The 24,332-nt window shown below is 34.3% G+C and overlaps 1 protein-coding gene across 1 annotated transcript in view; it reads right to left on the bottom strand.

The window, feature by feature from the left end:
- Positions 1–24,332, bottom strand: part of SEMA3A (semaphorin 3A) — a 170,990-nt gene that overhangs the window by 80,266 nt on the left and 66,392 nt on the right. Inside the window, exon 4 of the mRNA XM_048934056.1 lies at positions 21,720–21,839. Within this exon, the coding sequence (XP_048790013.1) occupies positions 21,720–21,839 (120 nt within the window). The remainder of the gene's footprint in view (positions 1–21,719; positions 21,840–24,332) is intronic.

The raw sequence follows: 24,332 nt of genomic DNA, 5'->3' as shown, positions 1-24,332 counted from the left end.
AGATATGTTGTCCTTTCTTTAACAGAACTTTGACTCAAAATCCCATCTGCAAAGATCATAGCATAGTATTGTATGATATTGTATTGAATTTTAATGTACAGTATGGTACAGTAAGTATAATACAATATAGATAATCTTTGAATTTTGTAGAATAAATTTAACTAGCAAATGCATCAATTTCATACAGAAAATAAGCTTCTCAGAACTCCTTTGAGTTCTGTAGACTTATGGGATAAGTTTCTGTGGCCAGTTTTAATGAAATCTAAATGATTTTTTATTTATTCATTCACCACAAGATCACAGCCAAAGTGTGGATTAGGATAGGCAGGATCTGTCATTATGGTAAGATGAGGGTTAAGGACAGTAAGAACAGATTCTATAGAATTCAACTGAGGGTGAGTGCCATCCCAAGAGAGGTGTTGTCCCTGAGACCATCATGCATATATTCTCAAATTCTGCTTTCTGTTGGAGTCTCATCCTGAAGCTTATAGAAGTCAAAGAAAGATTCCCCTCAAGTTCAGTGAACGCCAGAGGAACTGTACTCATATCCCTTGCCATGTTTACATGTTAAGTTGGGGTCACAGCAAATCCTTCCAAATGACTAGGAATTAGAACAGTTGTGCTCCATCACTATCAATTTAAAGGTTTTGAAGTGATGAATATACAACTTTTAAACTTGCATCACTACAATCACCCTTCTGCTTTTTGTTATCGTAAAAGTAATGACAATAAACACCAAGAAGAAAAATTATGTTTTCCTAATTCATACTGATTACTTGTTTTAGAATATCCAGTGGAAATGAAAACTTCATTTGCATTTATGAAGATAAATGTTTAACCACACTTAACTCTTGATCCTTGAAATATATAATCACACACAAACACATATATGTACTAGTAAAAATAGTAAGAGCTGAAATACTGTCTCATCTGCGGTGTCAAACTGTCCATTTAATTTGTTATTCATAAATATTAGCATATTTAGACACTGAGTTGAATTCTCTCCACAGCTTCACTTGTGCAACTCCAATAAAAGACAATGTAATTAAAAGGAAAAAAAAATTTTTAGATATTAAGTAGGACAAATATCAGAGTCCACTTTTTTTTTTTTTTGCATATCTTCATTCTAAATGTTGTTTGTTTGGTTTTTTACGATATTGAGTTATTTCTAAACTAATGTCACAGATTTAAAACTAAGAGTTTCCTTACTGTAAGTTAGTCCTGAGTCCACAAAAACTGATCCCAACTAGTAGGAGAAAATACATGTCTTTTATTTATTTATTTATTAAAATCTGCCCCGATCATCTGCAAGATAATGCTGCTCAGGTTTCTATCACTTTGCATGTAAACTTTTCAACAGGAGGAGGTGTTTGTGCTGCTTGAGGCACCCTCTGAACTCATCTGAGCTTATCCTTTCTTCATAGATGATGCTTTGTTTACCTAAGATTTGAAAACTGATTATAGGCTCCTGAGAAATTAAAGTGTGTTTTTGAAACATTGTCAACTCTAACTGGTTCCTATCCAAGCAAATCCCGTGGAAAGTGGAGACCTCAGAAGCATGGCCTTGTATGAGAAATGACCAAACATCTACTGGAGTTTCTTGTAAGAAAAATCACATAAAGGCTAGCAAGGTCCACCAGCCATTTTTAGAGATGCACTTTTCAGTGTAACTGAAAAGTTAAAAGTACAAAGATGTACTTTACAGTGTAAATGAAGTATAATTGCCCTATTCCTTTCCTTTTGTATGCAGGCATTAAAATTAACACTTACAAATGGAATCTGAAATATAATAGCCCAGCTGTCTTCCTGTTTCAGGAGGTGTTAGTGGTAGCAGAGAAGTCAAATTGCAGGATTTGCATTTTATTCTCATACCAATGACTAAGCATCTGCTCCAGTTCAGCCTGTGGCACTCTCAGCCTTCACTGGGCGCTGATTAAGGCCTCAAATGACCAGAGGAAGCATTTCTTTTTGTATAAAGAATGGGAGATTTAAAATTATATTTCTGTCTGAAAATGTTTCATTTGTCAGTGCTAGAAGTAAAATCTCATATTACTAACTAAAGGCAGTTGGAATAAATTGGAACAGTTTATGCATTTGCTTCAAGGACTTTTTGACACTTTGTGTATAGCCATTTCCTTCTTTATCTTTCCAGAAAAAGCAATTCTGACAACAATATTATAGTACCTCATTTTATAGATCAAGAACAAGGTCTTAAAATCACAATAGCTTTTTTTTTTCTTTCTCTTTCTCCCTTCCTCCCTTTCTTTCTTTCTTTTCTTTCTTTTCTTTCTTTTCTTTCTTTCTTTCTTTCTTTCTTTCTTTCTTTCTTTCTTTCTTTTCTTTCTTTTCTTTCTTTCTTTCTTTCTTTCTTTCTTTCTTTCTTTCTTTCTTTCTTTCTTTCTTTCTTTCTTTCTTTCTTTCTTTCTTTCTTTCTTTCTTTCTTTCTTTCCTTCCTTCCTTCCTTCCTTCCTTCCTTCCTTCCTTCCTTCCTTCCTTCCTTCCTTCCTTCCTTCCTTCCTTCCTTCCTTCCTTCCTTCCTTCCTTCCTTCCTTCCTTCCTTCCTTCCTTCCTTCCTTCCTTCCTTCCTTCCTTCCTTCCTTCCTTCCTTCCTTCTTTTTTCTCTTTTCCTTTTTTTTTTTCAATGAATGACATTAAAAACAATTGGGAAAAAAAAAAGTTTACTGTCAGAAGTTTCAAAGAAAGAAGTAAAGAATAAAACCACCATTTTTATGTCTCTAAATCTGTGGTACTCTTGGGCTTTTCAGTACTTCATTAAGCCATAGCCGTTTGAATTAAAAAATATACAGCAAACCGGAAGAAAGACGAAGAAAAGAAGATTGTTCTCATTTTGTTCTAAAACCAGAAACTGGCAGGTAGAAGGATTAAAGGAAACAAAATACAAGGTTGCTCCTCACATGTTACCATTTGTAGGGCATGGGATGTTGTGGATACTTAAAAGATATATGAGCTCAAGAATCGCCAGAACTAATTCATCAAAAACAAATCATTGAAAAGCATTAAACACAGAGATTCCACCCGTGATTCAGGAAATCCCTGAACAACGAGTGCTTGAGCCTGGGAGACTATATCACTAAGCACTGCTGCATGCTTGCCTTCTTATTCTCTTCCACTGGCATCCATTATTGGCCCTTGTGAGAACCAAGGTACTGGGCTAAATGAGCCTTTGGTTTGAACAGATTTGACTGTTCTTATGAAATGAGGCAGAGAGAAATTAGGTAATTTAGTCAGGAAATCTGTGCCAAAGCAAAAAGCTAATGTTCTAGTTCCTGAGCCTTGTCCAGCACCATAAACAAAAGTATATAGTCTTGTTTCAAATCCTAGTAAAGCTAATGGCAACTTCGCTTACTCAGCGCACACAAAGCTATGCACAGTCTGCCAAGTAAAATTACTAAGGATCACTTGTGATGGGGAAAGTGCACCAGTCTTTCTGCCCAGTTAGCTTCTTTAGTCTTCTTGTGATTCCCAAGGAATATCTCTTTTTGGTTCTCAAAGAATACGACACAATTATATAGAGAGAGATAAGTTGCTTTTTTTATTATTATTTTTTTATTTTTTTTAAAACTAGCTTTTATGATTCAAATACAGGCACTGGATATTCACATGATGATACTATTCAAAAATGCTTCCACCACGTTCAACATTTATTAAAATAATCTAATCTGTTTAAACATATTGGAAGGAAGAAGAGCTGATATGCAATTATCTCTTTCCCTAAATTGTTCTTTGATTTGGTTTCAAGGTTCAAATATCCACCCAGTTTATGTGCTAATGGCCAGCACTGATGTCACTGGGAGAAACAGAACGGAAGACAGAGGTGCAGGTTGAGTTTGAAGATAAATTCAGTAAAAACATTAGAAACTAATGGATAAGAAAAGCAAACAAACATCCCACAAGTCCACCTCTGGTTTCATAACTCTTCCTTGTTTCTTGATATATCATCATATCCTTCATTTCCCCTTTTAATCATGCAAACTTACAGCTGTCTTTTGAAACATTTTTAGACTCAACTCCAAGTGCTGTAGTTGATACCATATGTCATACATTTCCTCTACTTCTTGTGAAATGGCTTCAGATAGAATACATTTAACCTTATTTTCCTACTGTCTGGATTTTGTCCTTTAGTATTCAGAAGCCTCTTTCTATCTTAAATGCAATTCATTTTAAGTCATTTTATTAGTTTTTGGTCACAAGTTTTAAATTCTGCACTGTTAATCTTCTTAAATGATGTGAGAAACAAACAAACAAAAAATCATGATGATGATGCTATGGCAGATTTGTACAATATGTCCCTGCATAGAACAGTTAACGGTCAGTAGAAGATTCTTGTTAAAAAATTAGTATGTGTAAGCTGCAAACATAAAACGAAGTGACAATAACAGGATGTAAAATAGACCAGACTTGCTCTGTCTTATAGTGTCCAGATGCTTTTCTCCTTCAGCTGCATTCCTACCTGTCTACCACCTCTACCTTTCCATCACATGAGCTTTTAGGCATTTATAATTGAATACACCAAAATAATTTTCAACATGGGGATTTGACCTACCATCTTAGATGGTAGTATCTAAGGAAGAAAGCCAAATGATTCTAACAGACACGTATATGTGCACTCCTACATTTCAAATATTCTGAACATAAAAATCTACGTTGATATTTTTCTGAAGGATACTGTGAGCTGTTTCTAGTTGGATACTGATTTGCTTCTTATACAATTAAATTTTATCTGAAATGTCATACTGGTACCTAAGTTCCTTTCTTTCATTCAATTTGCTTAACATTATTCTCTCTAGTTGAGAAAATTGTAAACAGATATCCAGGAACTTTTCTGAAATGTATTGTTTCTGTATTCCTGCTTATCTTGTATTTTTTATTTCGTGGAAATGAGTATCTGTGATATTATAACAGATGCATGATTTCTGAAGTTGCATAGCTCTCCATATTTACAAGATATAAGGCTAGGTAACTATAGTAGTTGACTGTACATGAGAAGATTCAGATAAAGTAAAATATCTTCCACTGTTTGAAATTAGTCTGTAAACTAAATTGTGAAGGAGTAACTTAGGCCAGGAAAGACCAAATATAAGTCTCAGATCCTCCTGCATACTTTCCTACTGCTATTCATTTCATAAACTATTGTTCCTTGCAACTTCAAAAATTCCAAATCTCTTTCCTTTCATCTTCAGAATGTCTATATTACTCTCTAACTATCAAGAACTGAGACTTAATAACAGTTTGTCCATAAGAAGTATCTAAATGCATAAAGGTTTTGGATTTGGTTTTAATTTACATATGTACATATACACATATTACAATACATATAATTACATATTACTGGAAACAATGAAATCATTTGCTCAGGTTACTTCTGAATGGGGTTTTGAGGCTACTTTTATAAAAGCACCTTAGTGTGCAATTATATACCTAGGTCATTAATGCCAAAGTTTGACAGACTGGCATATAGAGCCTAATCCTAGCTGTATAGATATCAACAAGTAGACAATAATCACAGAGCACAAGAGATTTGGCTTTAGAAACAAATATTCAGCTCCAAAGTTCTTTGTCTTAATTGCTTGAAAAAAATACAGCAATCTCTTTTTAACAGAAGTTAGTTGAACAGTTATCTATTATTGTGACTAAATTCAGCATTACTTCATTCCTTTATTTGTGTAATGATAATGATAGTTATTTATGCTTACTTTTACAGCTCTCCTCAGCTCTTATCAGAAGGTTAGTACATTTAAAATCTCTCTTCTTACAATAGACACTAATTCTCACATGCTTTATTTGTCTTCTTAAAATACTGCTTTTTATTGCAATATTGTAGCACTGCTTTTGGTTTTTAATAAGGATTCTGCTTGAATTTTGGTTGTCGTTTCTCTTATTGCAGATTCTTAGAATTAGGATTTCTTAAAAAATCATAGAAAACACTCAAAAACACAAGAGTGAAGTCTATTAAAAAAATATTATTAAGAACAGTTTCAATGTTTATTCTGAGATAGAATATGCAATTTCCTTTTTTTCTTTTGTTTTCCTTTCTTCTTTTTATTTCATTATTGATTATCATTAATACTCTATGAAATACACTAATTGTAAAAAAAACAAACAACAAAAAAAAACAACTAAGTCCTTAAGTGCTATCTAAGCTACTTGTTGTAATGTCAGTTAAAATAAATCACAGTTTTCAAAGGATTCTCTATCATTCTTAAATGAAAAAAAAATAAAAATAAAAATAAAAAAGAAGAAGAAGAAAAAAACCCAGACATTTACTTTCTTCCAGCTTTCTCTTAAGACTTTTATTTTGTGTTTGTGATATGTCACTGTTTTTATAATGTCAGGAAATTATCTTGAGTTAAAAAATGTATCATGCTATAATCTTTGCACAGGCACATTCAATCCAAGCACTAATCTTCAGAGCTGTATCAGTATGTTTGAATGTAATGAGGCTCCTGTAAACAGATGCACTCTGTGACTGTACACTGAGCTTAGTTTAAGAACAGCTTATTTCAGTCACTTGCAGGCAGCTAAAAGCAGATCTGAAATAATACTTAAACTGAAATGAGAATGTCTGTACAGGGATTTACACTACCTTCGTGAGACATTCACAGGTTTACTTATGGACAAGGCTTAAGTAATGCGGAGAAGTCTTCCACAATCCAAACCCCGACTGCCTTGTTCAAACTCTCATTTTCTGGTTCCCTCCCTTTACTGAGGTTAATCAAAGTCAACTTTTCCCACTACTTTTATATATATCCCCACTAATCTTTCAGAGAATATATAAATTTAGTAGATGTATCAGATTGAAGTATTTTTGTGATCTTGTTCCATATTAAGTGATGCGTAAACTTTCCATGTCCTAAATTCAGTATGAGTTTAACAGATTTTTCAATGAGGAACCAAAATTCTTTATCTAGATTAAAGTCTACAAACTTCAAGAGATTTCTTGTCCAGTAACTATTCCAGAAAAAGATCTTTGGCATAGCAACCATAAGCTGATGAAGGGTGTTACTCTTTCACTACTCCCACACTTGAGTAATGAAACCAGATCTGCATTTCTTATAACTGAAGATGATAAAATGCATAAACAGGAAGGTTTGTTAAAACAGAATAAAACAAACTGTTGTTCAGAAAAAGTAAATGCAGTTAAGCACTTCAACTGGCTATAGCTAAATTGAATGTGCCACCATGACTAGTGTTGATACAGCACCTTCACGATCACTGATGCTTAGTCAAGTAGAAAATGAAACCTGACTAAAGCAAAGAAAAAAAAAACAACAGTATTTTTGTTCCAGTTTTCTGCTGTTGGACACATGGTTTGTATTGTATGTGCAGTCGTATCTCTTATGAAACCCTTTGCAAGCTGGTAAATAAATGTCAGCTTCAGAAAGTAATGTTTTGTAAACTTTTTCAGATTTTGTGCTGTTTCCATACTTCAAACAACCTGGAAGTAAAGAATGAAATGATTTGATTTACTGCTTTGAAAAAGTAATCAGTGCCATTTGTTTTTTGATTACACATATACTGACTCATAATTAGAAAAAATAAATTATACATCAGGGGAAAATAATTCGTTGGGATAGAGTCTTACTTTCTCAGACTTTTTTTTTCCTTCTTAATTTCCCTTCAACAGCATGTCTGGAATCAGGCAGGAACAACCAATATATATACTTCTAGTCTTTCTACTCTGCTCAAGAAGTAAAAATCTGTAGTATCTAAGAAACTGTAGAATGGAAAGGCCAATTCTTCTTAGACTTCTTCTATTATGTGTTTTATTATTAATATTAATAATTATTATTACTATTATTATTTTCACTCTTACATACTATAACTTTATATATTTTGGAAACTAGGCCATTGCGTGTATAGAGGGTCTTTGAAGGACATCTGAAGCTTATTCACTGTGCAGACAACTCCACCAGGGTTATTTTAGCTTGTCTGGAGGAGGTTTCTTCTGGCCTGGGGGCCTGGGATCATTTTCACATAACAATGACTGAAGCCTCATCTTTTAAGAAATCTCAATTGTAGACAGTAAACCCAATTAAGGCCAAACCTCTTGGCCTCCTGAGAAGCCTGAGGTCTGAGGGAGAATCTATAATATTGGTGTCATCCTCCAATGAAATTGTGCAGTAGATTTGCATATGGCTGATAAGATGATGACACTAGTGCTAATTTATCTCACTGATGTGAAAATACAAATCATAGCATGAAAGATGCAAATTTCTATCCAAAAAAACTTTTTTTTTTTTTTTTTAACAATACTTTTCTCAGCATGTCATGAGCAAAACTTTTGGCAGTACAAGAGATTTTTTTTTTCTCCCCCTTTTGTTAAAAGACATGATCAGGCAAAACATTTAAATAAGGATAAAACTTAAAGTATGTGAACAATGTCAATGCCTGGAGCAAAGCCAGTGTTTCAGGAGGACAGCAGAGATTTGAACTTTATACCTTCTTGTGTACATGTGAAAAGGTCTTAGATGATTCTGTTTACCCAATGGATTGTTTCTATTTAAACAAAGGGAAAAGCAAAGTATACTGTACATTTGTCACTGCTGGTTTGCATAAAACTAGGAAATGATTTTTAAGTCAACATCTATGAACATCTATGAGTTTTCAATCCAGCTCAGAAATTATGAGGAAAAATAAATTTCTCTCACTTTTGTAGTGCCCCACTCTGTCAAGGGTGTCACCCATGTCATATTCTCACTTGAACAATGCTCAGAAATGTTTACACCCAGATCAAGCCACTTGGTCAACATTCCTGGTATGGTTTATATTAAGAACACAAGAAAGCACTGGGCTAGCAATTCCTGAAAGCATCTTCCGATGAGTCAGATAGAGCTGTTGGTAAAACTCTAGTCATTCATTTCCAGAATTTCAACTCCATGTAGAGAATAGGTATGAAAAGGATCAAGCAAATTTTGATCTTTCTCCCATCCACAGTGTTATTCGAGCTCTACATTCAAGCAGTACTTGAAACAGTACAATGATAATTTTTACACTGCATTTTTATTCTGCCATTTTGCCATTGTTCTTTTTAATCAACAGCATAAACTTTGTCTTACATACAAGGACAAGCAAGATTATTTTAAAAATAACTGGACTTCCTCAGCTTTCTGCCAAGCATGGTTTGCCAGATATTCTGCATTTAAGATGATTTTTAATTTCCTTGATTAATTTCTTTCCAAAGGCATGTTTGAAGCAATGGTAAGGCTCAAACATAATCATTTAATAACTAAATAATCTTTAATTACATTGCTGTAATGATACACATCTAAAGACATATACTGTTATACCGTGACATCAGAGCACTTTAACTAATGGTAGTTATTAGCACTCCCATGAAAGATTCACTATGGATCATATTTCACTGATGGAGAGTATTGTGCTCTCATCTGATTAGGTGCTTGCAAACATTTAGTAGTGTATCTCCCTAAATGTGATCATGCTGCAACTCAAAGGAATCCACAGATTTTCACAAATCAGGTAATATTTCTTTAGTGAAATACATGAAAATGTTAGAAAAATCACATGACAGCTCTTCTGGAGCTGACTGATGCACACAGTGAAAAAGAAGATAGTTGCTTAGGACTGGACAATATATATGATTATAATTAGACATAAAATATTTGAAAAAGAATAAAACTGCAAATTACTACTCTACTGCAATAATTGCCAGTTGTGAATTATATCATTAGGTGAGAAGACAGTCCAGACTTTAGATAACTGCAGATGTAAACAAAGTAGAATAGATTAGATGCCATAAGTCACCCGAACTTCTTATAGGTGTGAATTCACCACTATGCATTTATTTATTCTACACACTACTTCTTTCTATCTATATTTTCCACTGGCAACTGACTGGTTTCTCTAGTCTGTTCCTCACATTATTTTTTTTTGACTCATAGAGCTAAAGAAAAAAAAAAAAAACATTTTAAAAAATAAAATTTCCTTTATGAAGTAAATAAAAATGAATAACTTAGTAGCTGAAGGAAAAAAAAAAAAAAAAGTATTAAATTGTCTTTGCTTGAGTTCCCGAGTAATAGTGGAAAGTTACTCACCCTTTTCCAGTGAAATAAGTTACTTAGGAAATAACTAATTTACTAAAAGTCCACAGGGGCACGTAGAAGTCTCAGGCATGTATTCCTTCTGAGTCAAGTCATAGTCACTAAATCATCTGTCTTACATAAACGAGGGAGAGGTGAAGGAAGAAACAGAGGGGCACAGTACATTTCTCTCATATGAATGATATTTGAAAGAAGATATAGATTCAGTCTAGTTTATGCTCAAGAGCTCAAAAAGGAGCCAGCACATTTCCAAAGAGATTTACTGAGTGCCACAAACAAAAAGCAAATTGTTACAAACTATGTAAACTAGAACTGAAAGTGAATGGAAGAGTAAATTTTTTTTTTCCCCTCTGAATTCAAGAGGTTTTATTCTTAGATTTTCAGGACGGAAAGAGCTGCTGTGATCCCTTAGATTGATTTCCAACATCACATAAGCAGTAGGCATATGGGACTAGCACAAACATTTAATATATTGCCTATTTCATTACTATTGTTGCTAGTTACTATTCCTAATATCTCAGAGACATCCAGCAATAAATTGATTAATTCTTCACAGCAAAAGACATAAGGACTAACATATATGAAAAATGATTATTTATGGCCTTCTGCAGTCCTTTCCAACTCTAAAGAGTCTATGATTCCATGCCCATACCCTGTTTCTATGTCTGATTTTTTTAGATAATTTTATAAACAGTCCTTTGTTCCTTCTCTGCACAAAACACAATCTCTTATTCATTTCCCACTCCTAAATCTAGATTTCCTTATAGTGCAAGGTACTAGTGCAGCAATCAAACATTCATTGCTGTACTGGGCCTCATATTCCCACAAAAGTACTGTTTAAGGATGAAGGAATCCTATCAGACTTTTAAGATCTTGAAATACTTGATGGTTAATCTGTGTCATTTTATACCAGAAAAAAAAAGTGATGAAAAAGGATGAAAGATTGTATACAAAAAAAAAAAAAAAAAAAAAAAAAAAAAAAAAACCATTGTCTTTTAGTTTATAAAGGTACTTTTTAAATTTAGAAAGTGGTGTCTTGGTTAAACTACCTGCTCATATTTTGGAGAGATCTTCCCTTTTGCAGGCATATTCTCCATGGCTTATATTCATGTATGAGATTAATTCTTATTCGTATATATTTATATATTAAATCTTATTTATTAATTCTTATTTATTAATTCTTATTCTTATATTCTCTTTAACAAGCAAAGTACTAATCATTAATCAAAGCATCAATATTAACCATTATTTTCTTATTGAACTGAATAGTATTTTTCAAACTTATTTTGATAGTAACATATTTGAGATGTTCTTTGTACAACACAAGACAGAGAAGAAATTCAGTTTATGTATCTTGTAAAAACAAGAAGGCATCTGGAAAGTATTATGGAAACATTTTCATATAAATATGAGTCTGTCCATAAAAAGAGGATGGTCAAGATAGCAAGAGAAGAACAATTATTTAGTGTTCCATCAGGCAACCACTGGAAATACCTATGCACTGGTCTTTACTCACAGAAGTAGTAGCTTCACCTGCAGCTGCTCTGCTTTTTGTCAAAGGAGAAATAAGATTTAATCATTGTGGAGAAGCCAGTTTCGTCATGCCAAATGCAGCTGTTAATGAAAGGAAGAATAGGGTGCTTGGAAGCACACCAAGAGAGCCTCCAAGTGTTGGAAAACTACTTTTTTATTTCCTGAATCCGTCTGAAAAATTACTTTTAAATCCATGAGTACTCTCATCTTTGCACTGGAGAAATGCTTTTTTTCTGGGTATTCTGAGTGAGTCTCTTACAACCACATGTAGCAGGAGGATGTGTTTGTAAAGAAACTTAGCCATGGCCACCAAGAAGGCCATACTGCTGCCACAAACAGCCTGGGTCTTTCAGGGAATGACCAGAGGCCTGCCACTGTGCAGAACACACAATGAGAGGATGCAAAAGGGGTATGTATGAGGTTGGTCTATAAGTATGGAAATAAGTGATGTTTTCAGACTCACTTTTTAAATAGTACGCTTAAGTTCTGAGAGTTGAATATAACCCACAGCCTTTAAAACTCAAATCTGAGTAATACTTCACAACACATTAGCTCATAAAATTTTAGACAAAGTCCAGCAAAGTCAGTCAATGTCAGCAGGATCTTGGTTATCTCCTTGCATCTGCATATTTATGATATTCTCCCATTAGTTTGTGGTTGTGCATTTCACAGCTCCGTGGCCTGAATGTGGAGCATCGCCCACAGCTGAAACCTGCTGCATTGTGACCTTGACTGTTTAAAGCCTATTTGACAAGATGTTTGTACTGAGCTACAAACGAAATACAGTCATTTCCTTCAGCTGTAGAAATCACACTTAACATGTGATTCTTCTCCATGAGGTCAGGCCATGTCAAATGGAGATTTGTGACAAGGATCACACAATAAAAATTGTTGCTTTGATGCTGATCTATCAAAATCTGTGCTTGGTAATGACTTCTTTCAGTTTTGCTTCTTTCTGCACCTCTAAGTCAAGAAATAATTCTATTTATAAATCATTTCCTCAATTAAAGCTGTCTACACTATATGCTGGCTTTCCATTGTTTTTATTAAATTGTTTTCTCAACAGATGGTGGTTTGTTATTTTTTTTCTCCCTTGTGTTGGTTGAAAGATCAAAGGATTCAGCCATACTTGTCTTTATTTCAGGAGGTGAGTGGATGAAATTTTGCATATGTTTCATGACTGTGAAGCTGGGTTAATGCTTCAAATTGTTACTGTAACAAGAGGCAAATGCTGAGCTTCTGTGCTATTAGGAACTTTGCTCATGGATGAACACAGTAATCGCACGCAGAAAACTGGATCTACATTTCAATCTGACTGTCATCTCTCTAAATAAAACAATCTAAGTTTGTAATGAGTAAGGATAATTGCATTATCTCAGGGCAAAATTAGGTAATCATGTGCCAGTGAGAATATTTACATTCTGGAAATAAATAATTTATCATAACACCCTTTAATTGATAGAAAAAATAATTAATATCCACTTACAAATAGTGGATGTATTCTCAGCTTCACTAGTAGCAATCATTAAAATTAATATTTTTAAAGCAATCACAAAACACTGAGTCATTTCTCTAGTTATGCTAGAAAATGATGCTTCTGCTCTAATTTGACAAACAAATAAACATCAGTCTGTTACACTGATACAGGGCTCCACTGAAGAAAACTGTTTCATGAAAAAGCACGCGAGATTTTAAAATAGAACAATATTAGAATCAAATCCTAAGAGTTCCTTTAACTTGAATCATGCATTATCTGAACATACTCAATGTCACTCATCCTTTCTGTGACATGATTTTAAGGCATAGATGCATAAAGTAAAATCGTACGTGTCTTAGAAGTGAAAATCCACTTAGTAGTCCTGTATGTGCACGTGCACACACTCCATTCCTTCCATGGAGGTCTCTCTCTTTTTTTTTTTTCTTTTTTTTTTTTTTCTCCCCTCTAGCAGCATAAACAAAAGTTTTCCCACAGTTCTGAGACACATTTCTTTGAACCTAATGAATATGTCGACTGGCTTTAGTTTCTCATTCATGGAAGTCATTCAGCTGTGGCATACTGTATACAGTCCTCCACTGTAATCAACCAGCATTTCTCAGTAACAGAAGGCCAAAAGCTTGGTACATTTGGGGAACAATGGTCTTCTTAGTTATCTCAGTGGAAGCGTGCTAGCGCATAGATTTCACTCATTAGGAGACGGTGGGTTAAAAATCAATGCTACCCTTCATGCTAGGCTCTTTGAAGAAAATCTAGATATATTTTTTGGTTGTTGCTTTGTGTGAGGTAATTTTTTTGGAAAAACGAAAGAAAATACACAGGATTTTGGTACTACCAAATTTCATTCAGTGGCATGGCAAGCCTCTATTGATCAAACCAGATCCACAGAAACACCAGAAACTACAGACCTCATTCTTATCAGTGCTCTTTCATCTCATGGAAGTTTTCAATTAAACCAAACTGCAGAGTGCTGGAAAATCACCTGCAGTGTGACTTTAATTTACATTTTCTTTACAACATATAAATACAGTAAAGTGAATTTAGAGTTATTAGATTTAAATTATTAATATCTCTATATATCTCTCTATATTGTTTATGAATGGACTCAGAGATCTGCCATAACAGTTTAGATATATTTATCAAGTTCTAAACAAAAGTTATTTGCTAAATAGCTGAACTAATCAGACTTTAATAATTATAGGGGATTCATTAGTGTTTTCTGCTGCGCAACAAATGGCCATGGCACTTATAAATTTCATGTCTTTGTTCTGCTTCTTATATCTCAGACCTCTTCTCTATATGACTTAATGAAGAACTGCACTTTCATTTTGCTTGTCAATTAAGTCTGTGGTCTTTGAAATAAAGGTGTAAAAATAAAATAATTCAGCATACTGTTTTGACTCATGACAGTTTTAAAATTTGATTTCATTTCCATCTTGTAAATGTTCAACTTGTAAATCTCCAAGTGAATCTCAGACATAATTACTGACTTTCTGTCACTTCAGACATAAATAGATTCCAAATTGCATAGGTGTAATTATGAAATATACAAGGGCAGAACTGAATGCATTGAAAGACAACTGAAAACCTACAACATTCACATTTCCCGTAAGAGGTTAAAGTATGACCCTATACTAAATACTTTCCCCCCAAATGGTATTTTCACTGTATCTGAATTTCAAGATACTGAACCAGATTATTTGCAAATATATAATTTGGAGTAGTCCTATTTTTACAATTCTATCTTTTTGCTGATAAATGGAAGAGTGTGGATCAGCTGGTTCTCAAATATTCCGTTGTCATAAATGTTCATCCTTCTTGACTGACTATCAGGGAAATGAACATTGCCTGCAAATCTAAATGATTATACATTTAACTTTGTGGTTTACTCCAAAGTTTAGTAACTATTATAATATTATTAGGAAATCAATTCTTATCCTGTTAAAATCGGATACTTAAAAAAAAAATCACAATATTCTTTTCTTCAGTATCTCTCTTTGCTTGGGATGAAACCTCTGTAGCGTCTGTGTAGACTTTCCTAACAGTGAGGGGTAGGAATGATTTCAGCCACTGTTGTCATGTGTTCTACTCAATTTAATGAAGTTTACCTCATAAATTAAACGGCTAAATTAATATATTAAGAATAACAGTCTCACTTTAAAACAACTACTCTGGAAATAAATTTTTATTGGAATTATCTTTTGTTTCAGAGTGACAGAATGGGATTTTGAAAAATCTGAATTTTGTTATCATATCATTTACCAGTCAAGTGTTCAAAATGCAACTGAAGTCAATGTATTCCAGACTGAATCATCTCCGGACTGAAATAAGCTCTCACTGCCTGTAAACTACAAAGCAATGTATTCAAGGAGAGGCCTTCTTAAGTAATAGGCTTTAACCATCAGCATGAGTCATATTTGTTAACAAAGAGGTTTATGGAGTTTTTCAAAAAGTCTTTTAAAAGGGGATCAAGTTACCTCTTCATGTTGATCTCCTACTTCTGTAACTTTATCACGAGATTATACCATGTAACAAGAGATGCCATTTGGGAAATAAGAAATAAATACTGCTGCATGATGGTGCTTATCAATATGTTGATTGTCCAACAACACATCCTGGTTTTCTTATGGAAGTATTTGTCAAAGATTACTAGAATAAACTGCTCACCTAGTTTGTGCTATGACAAAGGATAGAGATGTTCTCTGTTCCCTTTCTGTACTCCTGCAAATATTGTCTTTGAGTCAAGGGAAAGTTCTCTTGACATATCCCTTCCCAATTGATAATACAGTCAATTAAGGCTTGCAAAAAATATTACATACTATATATAGCTACATATAACTGCATATAAAACTACATACTTCCTAAACGCTAGGAAGATTATACACATGCCAAGAGCTACTCTTCTTGACAAGTGGAGGTAAACTGTACACATGTGAAAAGCCTGATTTCATGCAGTCTTCATGTAGGGTAGCCTAAGGGATTGGAAATCAATGCAATGTGGATTAGTAGAAATGATGGTTTGTAGATACATCAGCCTCCAGAGGAATCAAGGCCCTTTATTTTGTGATTTTAGCCATTGGTCCTGTGAGATGCCTGGACTGATGTGAGCTTAATGATGGCTACTCTGATGCCTACAAACTTCTGCAAACCTGAACTACATCAAAAAAATCCAGTACCTGCAGTTTTCTAATATAGCAGAAAGCGTAAAGAAATAATTGTTCTTCCAGGGCAAGCGCTTACACAAGCTGGAGATCTTTATTTTCATGTGTACTGACTGGATCTGAACTAGCTTGAAAAGTACATAATCTCCGGACTGAAATAAGCTCTCACTGCCTGTAAACTAGATATTCTTTTATCAACATTTCTCTATGATTACAGTTATGCTTAGAATTGGTATGTAATAAAAACAATTGTATCACATAATTACTACATCAACATGATGTACCATCATCACAAATAAGGGTCATCCTTTAAAAGTATCTCTTCCATTCTTATTTTTTATATGTATTTGGTAAGCATATAATAAATACATAAAGGTATAATAAATTAGATGGGAAGTCAATTAATCTCAGTTGATTCTTAACCTAAAAAATCGTTTGCTCAAATGTTTTACTTAAAAACAGTAGATCAGATTCTTAACTGATGTAGTCTACTCTACCGTCTTCAATGAAGCTGGACCAATTTATGCCACATCTGCTGCTAGAGAAATCAGTATTTCACTGTGGATTTTATAGTAGAAAATGAATGATAGAATAGAATCATAGAATTATAGAATGATTGAAGTTGGAAGGGATCTTTAAGATCATCTATGTCCAACCCCCCTACTGTAGGCAGGGACACTTCCGTCTAGACCAGATTGCTCAAAGCCACATCCAGCCAGGCCTTGAATGTTTTCAGGGAGGGGAGGATCCACAACCTCTCTGTGCAACCTGTTCCAGTGTCTCACAACCCTCACAGAAAAAAATTCTTCCCAATATATAGACTAAATCTACCCTCTTCCAATTTAAAACCATTTCCCTTCATCCTGTCACTATGTGCCCTTCTAAAATGTCCCTTCCAGCTTTCCTGTAGGCTTCTTACATGTTACACAACATTTTGTTTCAACAGTAGCACTGGTTCTTTAAGTAAAGTGTCCCTGCAAAGTCATTCTTTTAAGAAAAAAAAACAAAAAAAAACAAAAAAACCCTGTTTTTCTATCACTATATTCATATATTTGTGTAATATATACCAACATATATATGTAGAGACGGTTGGAAAAAGCAGATGCATAAATATATAAGAACAGGATGTCTATTACTTAGAAAATGCACTCTAGACCTCTTCTAATGTAAAGTACAGAAGGGGGAAAAAAAAGAAGAAGGTATAATTCAGCAAAATTTTATGAGTTGAACTAAAATTTTTTAAAATACACAGAGACCGGAAAAAGTAAATACATTACAGGTGGTAGCGTTATATAACTTCATATGCAATAACTTAATGTTTTATGTACATCATAAATCTGAACTAAACTTAGAGCTTCTTTATTGATTGCGAATGAGAAATAAACTGCAACTAAAGGGATCTCAGACCTTTTAAGTTCATCCAGTTAAAAATGAGTTTTAATCTGTCAGACATTGACAAGAAATCTAAAATTAGAAGACAATAAAAGAAACTGGGTTAGTTTTTCAGACAGCATCTATTGAGTTACCTCGACTGAAGAAATTCTAATGTATTCATGCTGAGGATCTGGCAAACAGTTTTGTACAACTCTTTGCAGTTCCTGCCTTGAGTGTTAAAAAAACTGCACTCTCTATACTTCCACCTGTATGTAAGGGTTAAGTAAATGGAAAATTCTGTTCTTTCCTTAAACAGAACTGTTTCCCACTTGTTCATGCAAACTACCCCAAAGGGAGCCCTGGGGAAATGGAATAGGGCTGCTCCCCCTGCTCAGGCACGCACAAGCAGGTGCATTTTGCATCCTGTTGTGCTTTACTAGTGAGTTTAATGCACCTCTGTGTCTCTCTGCAGTTGTATGTGTTCCTTTCAAGTGCAGATCTGACTTCTGCAATTTTGCAGCCATAAGGATATCATTTCTGCACATTTGGTACTGTTTCCACAGAAGTCAGTGGGAGTAAAGCATAGCTCGGCTAATTACTTTCTTATATTGTGTAGTAATTGCTTTCTTGAATTATACTCCATTACCTGGAGAGAATGTTGCATGTTACCAAACTTTAGGTCCCCAAAGCTGATGTAAGTGTTTGTATTAGGTCATCTTACTTAAATTCAGATACATGCAGTATAAACATTTGCATACAAGCCACTTCGCCCCATTCAGTGAAGGTACAAATATAGCCTCTTCCATGGATGACCTCAAGGTTTAAATTAGGTTCTTCTCAGGTATTCTGCGCATACACATGTTATGTTCTGTCTAAATATGTTCTTTCCTGCTTACTCATGGCTTACGTGCTTAAAGTCTATTCAAACATTAGCTTTATTCTTCTCTCTAAATACTGTGGTTATTCACTCCCACATCTGGAATGGATTTAAGCACAGATTAGTCTGCTTTACTCCTCAGAATGCAGTGTAATTCACAACATATTAGGCTGTATACATTTGCACAGATCATTTTTAATCAGATGCACAGCATGCTGTTCATATCCTTTTACCTTTTTATTATTATTTCCTATACTGTAGTTCATCAAACTCAATTATATCTGCCTAGTTTCATCACTAGAAATGGCTTTCTTCAAGTATGGAATAGGGCTGTAATACTGTTTCATATCGAAGAGATATTCAACAGACTTAACAAATCATATTCCCCATTACTTTATGACTGTCACACAAAGTAATTTACTTCCTTTCCCCAGACATAAGAGTTGTACCATATTCCAGTCTCTTGCAGCCTATGCCAATTGCTTCCAGTGTCTCCTCTATCACTTCCCACTCTTTTCTTTAAATTACATTTTTTCCATCCTCTTCAGTTTGACACACACTAATTTCCTCTCCTCCAGCAGTCTCAGACAGGTGGGTTCTATTCTGCCATCACATAAACAAGCAATTTTATTAGACAGTAGGTACATTCGCCAACTATTCCTCTAATCTGTTCAGATTTACCTCTCTAAGTGATTTAAAATAAACAAGCAGATGGTGAAGTTCGTTAATTTTCCACAATTTTGTGGCTAAAAATGAATCTTCAGGAAATATTTTAGAGAGCAGTTTTTTTACTCAAAATCAATCCCTCACCACCATTTTTACTTTTTACCTTTTTTAATGTGTTATGAAGGCATAAACTGTTTATGATACAGAAGCAGTGGCTCTTTGACATGTCCATTGCTGCTGTTTGACATCAACATATAAACCAGCTGGCTTCTACAGATGCAGAGTGCAGGGCTAAGATTGCATCCCCCGCTCTGGAATAGCTGCTGTCAGTCAAACACACTCCTCTTGCCCCTGCTCCTGCAGAAGGTGCACATTTGTAATTCCTACCTAGGCTGCTGGTGTAAAAGAAAAAGCTCTAACTCAGAGAGAGGCAGTCCAGAATATTTCTCATTGCAAACCTAACTCAACCCATTCTCGCTTTATCAAGACAGGTCACAGGCTGACTATCACATTTGTGAAAGCCTGATATTAGGTGGGTGCAGCTGCCTCCTTCTTGCCCCAGTTTCTCTCAGCACAGATAGAGATGGACTGAAAAGTGACTACTCCTGCACAGTAATCCAGAGAATACAGAAGCAGAAGGTGAGGATAATTTCATTCACAGTTTAAGTATGAAATCAGAAGCTAACAGTGACCACGGCAGTTCTGAGGAAGATCGTCCTTTCTCTGGTTTGGGAAGCTGAAATCACAGTCCACAAAAATGATTCCGGCACTGGGTGCTAACAAACTGACCAAAAAAAGCAATGATTTATATTTTGTTGATGGTTATGAACTGCTAGAAGGAAGCTAAAACAAACATCCTCTTTCAGCTCCTGGGCCAAATGCATCATTGACCCAAGTCTTTCAAAACACAGAATGTTAAACCAAGGTTGGATATGGCCTCGCATCTCAGATCACCCTTCCTATAAATTCTTGATAAAGTGTGTGTTATTTTTATGGCACAGTCATAAAACAGCCAAATGCAGAAGTAAATGACCTCATACCAGCTATCTCTCTGCAGATAGATTCACTTGGCAGATAGCCAAGGATTGATTGACACACATCTTACGGAACTGGAGTTAATTAATACGTCTACCAATTCCCAAATGGATCTCAGGAAGCAGAGAATCTGTTTAATGCAGTAAGCAATGACATACTGTGTGTGGTCAAGATACAATCACTAATTGCCAAAAATGCATTCTGGAATAAAGCATTAACTAATATATATATGCATATATATTAAAATATATATATATACACAAAAACCTTCTACATTGCAGATCCTTTACTCTTTATTCCTTCAAAACCTTTTGTTTAGAACATTATAAAGACTCATGTTTCAAATATCAAAAGACATTTTTATAGAAAAGAATAGTTTCCAGACTATAAAGTCAACACTCAAAAAATCTGTTAGCTTTTCTACAAGAAGAATTTCTGTTTTTTAAATAATTGAGTCCTCATTCAGTTAACAGTGATGTCTTTCTTTTCAGAGAAATCTGAAAACCTGAATTGCAAAACCATAAGGTAAGTTGAAAGAGTGGCTCTTTGGAGATCACAGAAGCTACCAGTAACATAACTATAGATTCAACAATAAAATATATCCTTAAATGAAGTGAGTGATTGCTGAAAATACATCAAGAATCTGGTTGCTAAACTGAAACAGTCTATGGAGCAGCACTCAGTTAAGTCAGAATGAAAGAAAAGTAAAAGTGGATTTACTGATATCATGTACTCAGATTAATAGGAAAAAAAAAGAAAAAAAGAAAAAAAAAAAGAAAAAAAAAGATTGGCTTTCCTAAAAGGAAAAGAATTTAAATGGAATTAACTGCAGGAGCACAGAGATATTTTAGTATAATCTTCAGCCAGAAAAATAAGCATGCACCTATTGCTTTTTGTGGATGACACTGTTTTTCACAGGAAAAGACTGTTTATCTATTTAGTTACCACAGTCACTGACAAAACAGTGCAAGAGCTACTCTATGCTTTTTGCAGTACTAAGCAAAAGTCAGCAAAATAAAGGTTTAAAAAAATGAGGAAAAGAGAGGGAAAATGATTTATTTTGTGAGAAAACAAAACTTAGGTTGTATATGAAACACAGTTGCTATGTCAGGTCATACCTGAGAAGTGGTATTTATGAATATGTAACACTGTTTTAAATCCTAGCTGGGAGAAATCTACCGTGGTGTCAGACTGTACCAACTAGTAGGACACTAAAAGACAAAGCTCATCTCAGATTAAAAGCACTGGCTAAACTATGAAGTAGGCAGAATGGGCTTATTGGTATTTATGTAAGACCCTGGGGGAAAGGATGCTGTGTGTGTGGGAGAAAAGCATAGATTCAGTTGTGATCTATCAATCAGCACGTCAGCACCAGAAGCAGGAGCAGGTCCTACCAGATCTGTTCCCTGAGCCACAGAAACAAGGGAGTGTGCCTCATGGCTAAACACCAATAAAGATTAAATGAGGGAAAAGAGAAATATTGTTTTAAGATAATTTACCTCAGGATGGCTTCCAACTTCAATATAAGTGCACACGGGATGAAAAGCCCCTGTTCCACAGGCATACAAGTGTGTTTGGTTATAAGTCTTAAGCACCTTGATGAAATTAGCACATTCTCTCTGCAAAGAAAATGAAAAAAAAAAACATTTATGCACAAAGTTAATTCAGTGATTATGACTAATAGGAGTGCTTCTGGGTTGTAGATATACGTCGGAATGAGCAGATTTTAAACGTGTGATTATTTCAAGCTGTTTATAAGCATGTTTAGAATGAAGTATTTAATAAATAGCCTGATCGAGGATCTCATTTAAATATCTTTGGTTGTCATTTAATAAAGTATCCAGCCCTGAAGAAAAAATTACACAACAAATTTTCCTCATTTTTGTTTCAGACACTTTTCATCTCTGTAATTTATGGCACTGCCATGTTTGTAAGACAAAGCCCATTTATAGAAAAGTGTCAGAATGAAATAATGAAGAAAAATGGACCAACTGTTTGTATTCAATTAAGTAACAGTTAGAAAAAAAAAGATGGGCCAGATGGAAAGAGTTGATGAAAAACAAATCATTAATATAACATTTCTAACAACAATACAAATGCTGCCTCATTTCCATTGTCTATGCTTAGGAAACAGTTCTGAAAGGATGAATACATGCTTTTAGCTTTACTGAAACTGTTTATGACTCCTGGAATGTAACCTATGCAAGACTTGGACTTTACATTTTCTACCTGACCAAATTATCCATCATGAGTGATTTTAGTTCTCAACACCCATAAAAAGTACTAACAGTCCCTAGCACAAACATAATCTGTTATGTTAGCAAAAATCTCATGCCTAATGGTATTAAAATGGAAATATCTAACTTAATAGTCAAGATGTTGATTTTTTTTTCTGTTTATTTAATCTTTTCATTTCAATGAGGTCTAACAATGAAAATAAACATCAATGCCTGTGAATTATAAATAATGAATTTCAAATAGGAGAAAAGAAAAATGAAATAAAATAGCAATTTCCAGTAAAGTTTATGTTAAAAAAAAAGAAAAAAAAAAGAAGAAGTTTTCTATGTATATATTTTCTATTTGTATGAAGCCGGCATTAGCATTTGGGTTCAGCCCCAAAATGGCCTGCTCATCCATCTCTATTGCTATACGCCGTTTCCTACTTCTGCTAACAGTACTCAGCATTCAGTGCAGTGGTGATAACCACCTCTGCAGAGATCTCATTGACTGGCATCCTCCCTCTCTGTAACTTGCTTGCTAATTTAACTAGGTAATCTCAAACAGAAAATGATGTCTGCCATGAAGATGCATGCGCAATTTGAAGCATGCCTTAGGCTACTACTTGGGAAGCAACAAACTTAGATAAAATACTGATTCTCTGCTTCTCATAATGCACTGCACTAAAATGACATTGCTCTTCAAATGTTACTCTTTCTCTGCATTACAGATAATGGAGATGTATTAAAAAGAGTACCCCAGAGAAATGTATACAAAATCACACTAAGTCTTTGGTCTACTGCTGACAGTTTAAGTTATCTTTCCAAATGAGATGGAAGAGAAAACATAAAGATAGTTAAGGTAATCCAACAGGAAATTGGAAGAGAGAGAGATGGATGTTACCAGAGGTCTCTCTTAATTCTTCCCATTCTGACCTTCCTTAATGAAAACACACACAAACTCTAGTGCATGCATATTCTTCCTCCCACATATATATAAACACAAAAATACATTTATCTTATAGATTCACAAACTGCCTTGTACTGTCACAATGGTAGAATATTGAGCAAATTCTTGACATAAATCATTTAAATTATGTTGTATTTCTGTATTATTCTTAATATTATTTTCCTTTGTTTTTTTTCAATAAAAGAATTTCCTTTCTTCTTTTCAACAAAAGAAATATGGAGAAACTGTGTAAATGTATTAATAATTCAGTGCCTGCAAGAGTAAAAATGAGCAACTACTGTAAATTCACAAAACATTACAATAAACAAAATTGAAGCAGATCTTTACTTAAGCTCTGATATTACATGTTCCAGCTGAAGCATCCAACATTGACTCCACTTAATTTAAACCTGACCAACAATTTGTGCATTATTAAAGAATCCAGAATTTTCTTCCTTTCGATTTGGATCTGGACAAATTTAACTACATTACTGTTTCAGTAGCATTATGCCTTGGTTTTCCTGATTTCATGTACCATGATTTTAGAAATATTTTTATGGTTTACTATGTTTTACATAAGTTTTTAAGAATTGCCCGCCTGGAAAAAATGAAATATCAGGTACCAATGGTCATACATCTTTAGAAAAAGCTAGATCTACATCCAGTATAGATTTAAACAGGTTTCAATGGAGCTATTCTGATTTACAGCAACATGGTATCTATTACATTATATACAATCATTAAACACTGTTCAGCTGCCTATGACATAAAGCAAAAGATTTTAGATAGCTACTATTTTAAAGGTGAGATGAAAAAACCTCCATGGTTTATCCAGAGCTCATCTTCAGAGCTTTGTTGAATTCCTCCAGATTAGCCTATGGGAGAAAGACTGAGGGGGGAAAAAAAAAAAAGGAAGAAAGGAGGGAAAGGAAGGGGAAGGGGAAAGG

Source organism: Lagopus muta, chromosome 1, assembly GCF_023343835.1.
Source record: "Lagopus muta isolate bLagMut1 chromosome 1, bLagMut1 primary, whole genome shotgun sequence".
In the NCBI taxonomy this organism is placed as follows: Eukaryota; Metazoa; Chordata; class Aves; order Galliformes; family Phasianidae; genus Lagopus; species Lagopus muta.
The sequence above is the reverse complement of the archived record's forward strand: the minus strand, read 5'-3'. Positions and strand labels throughout refer to the sequence as shown.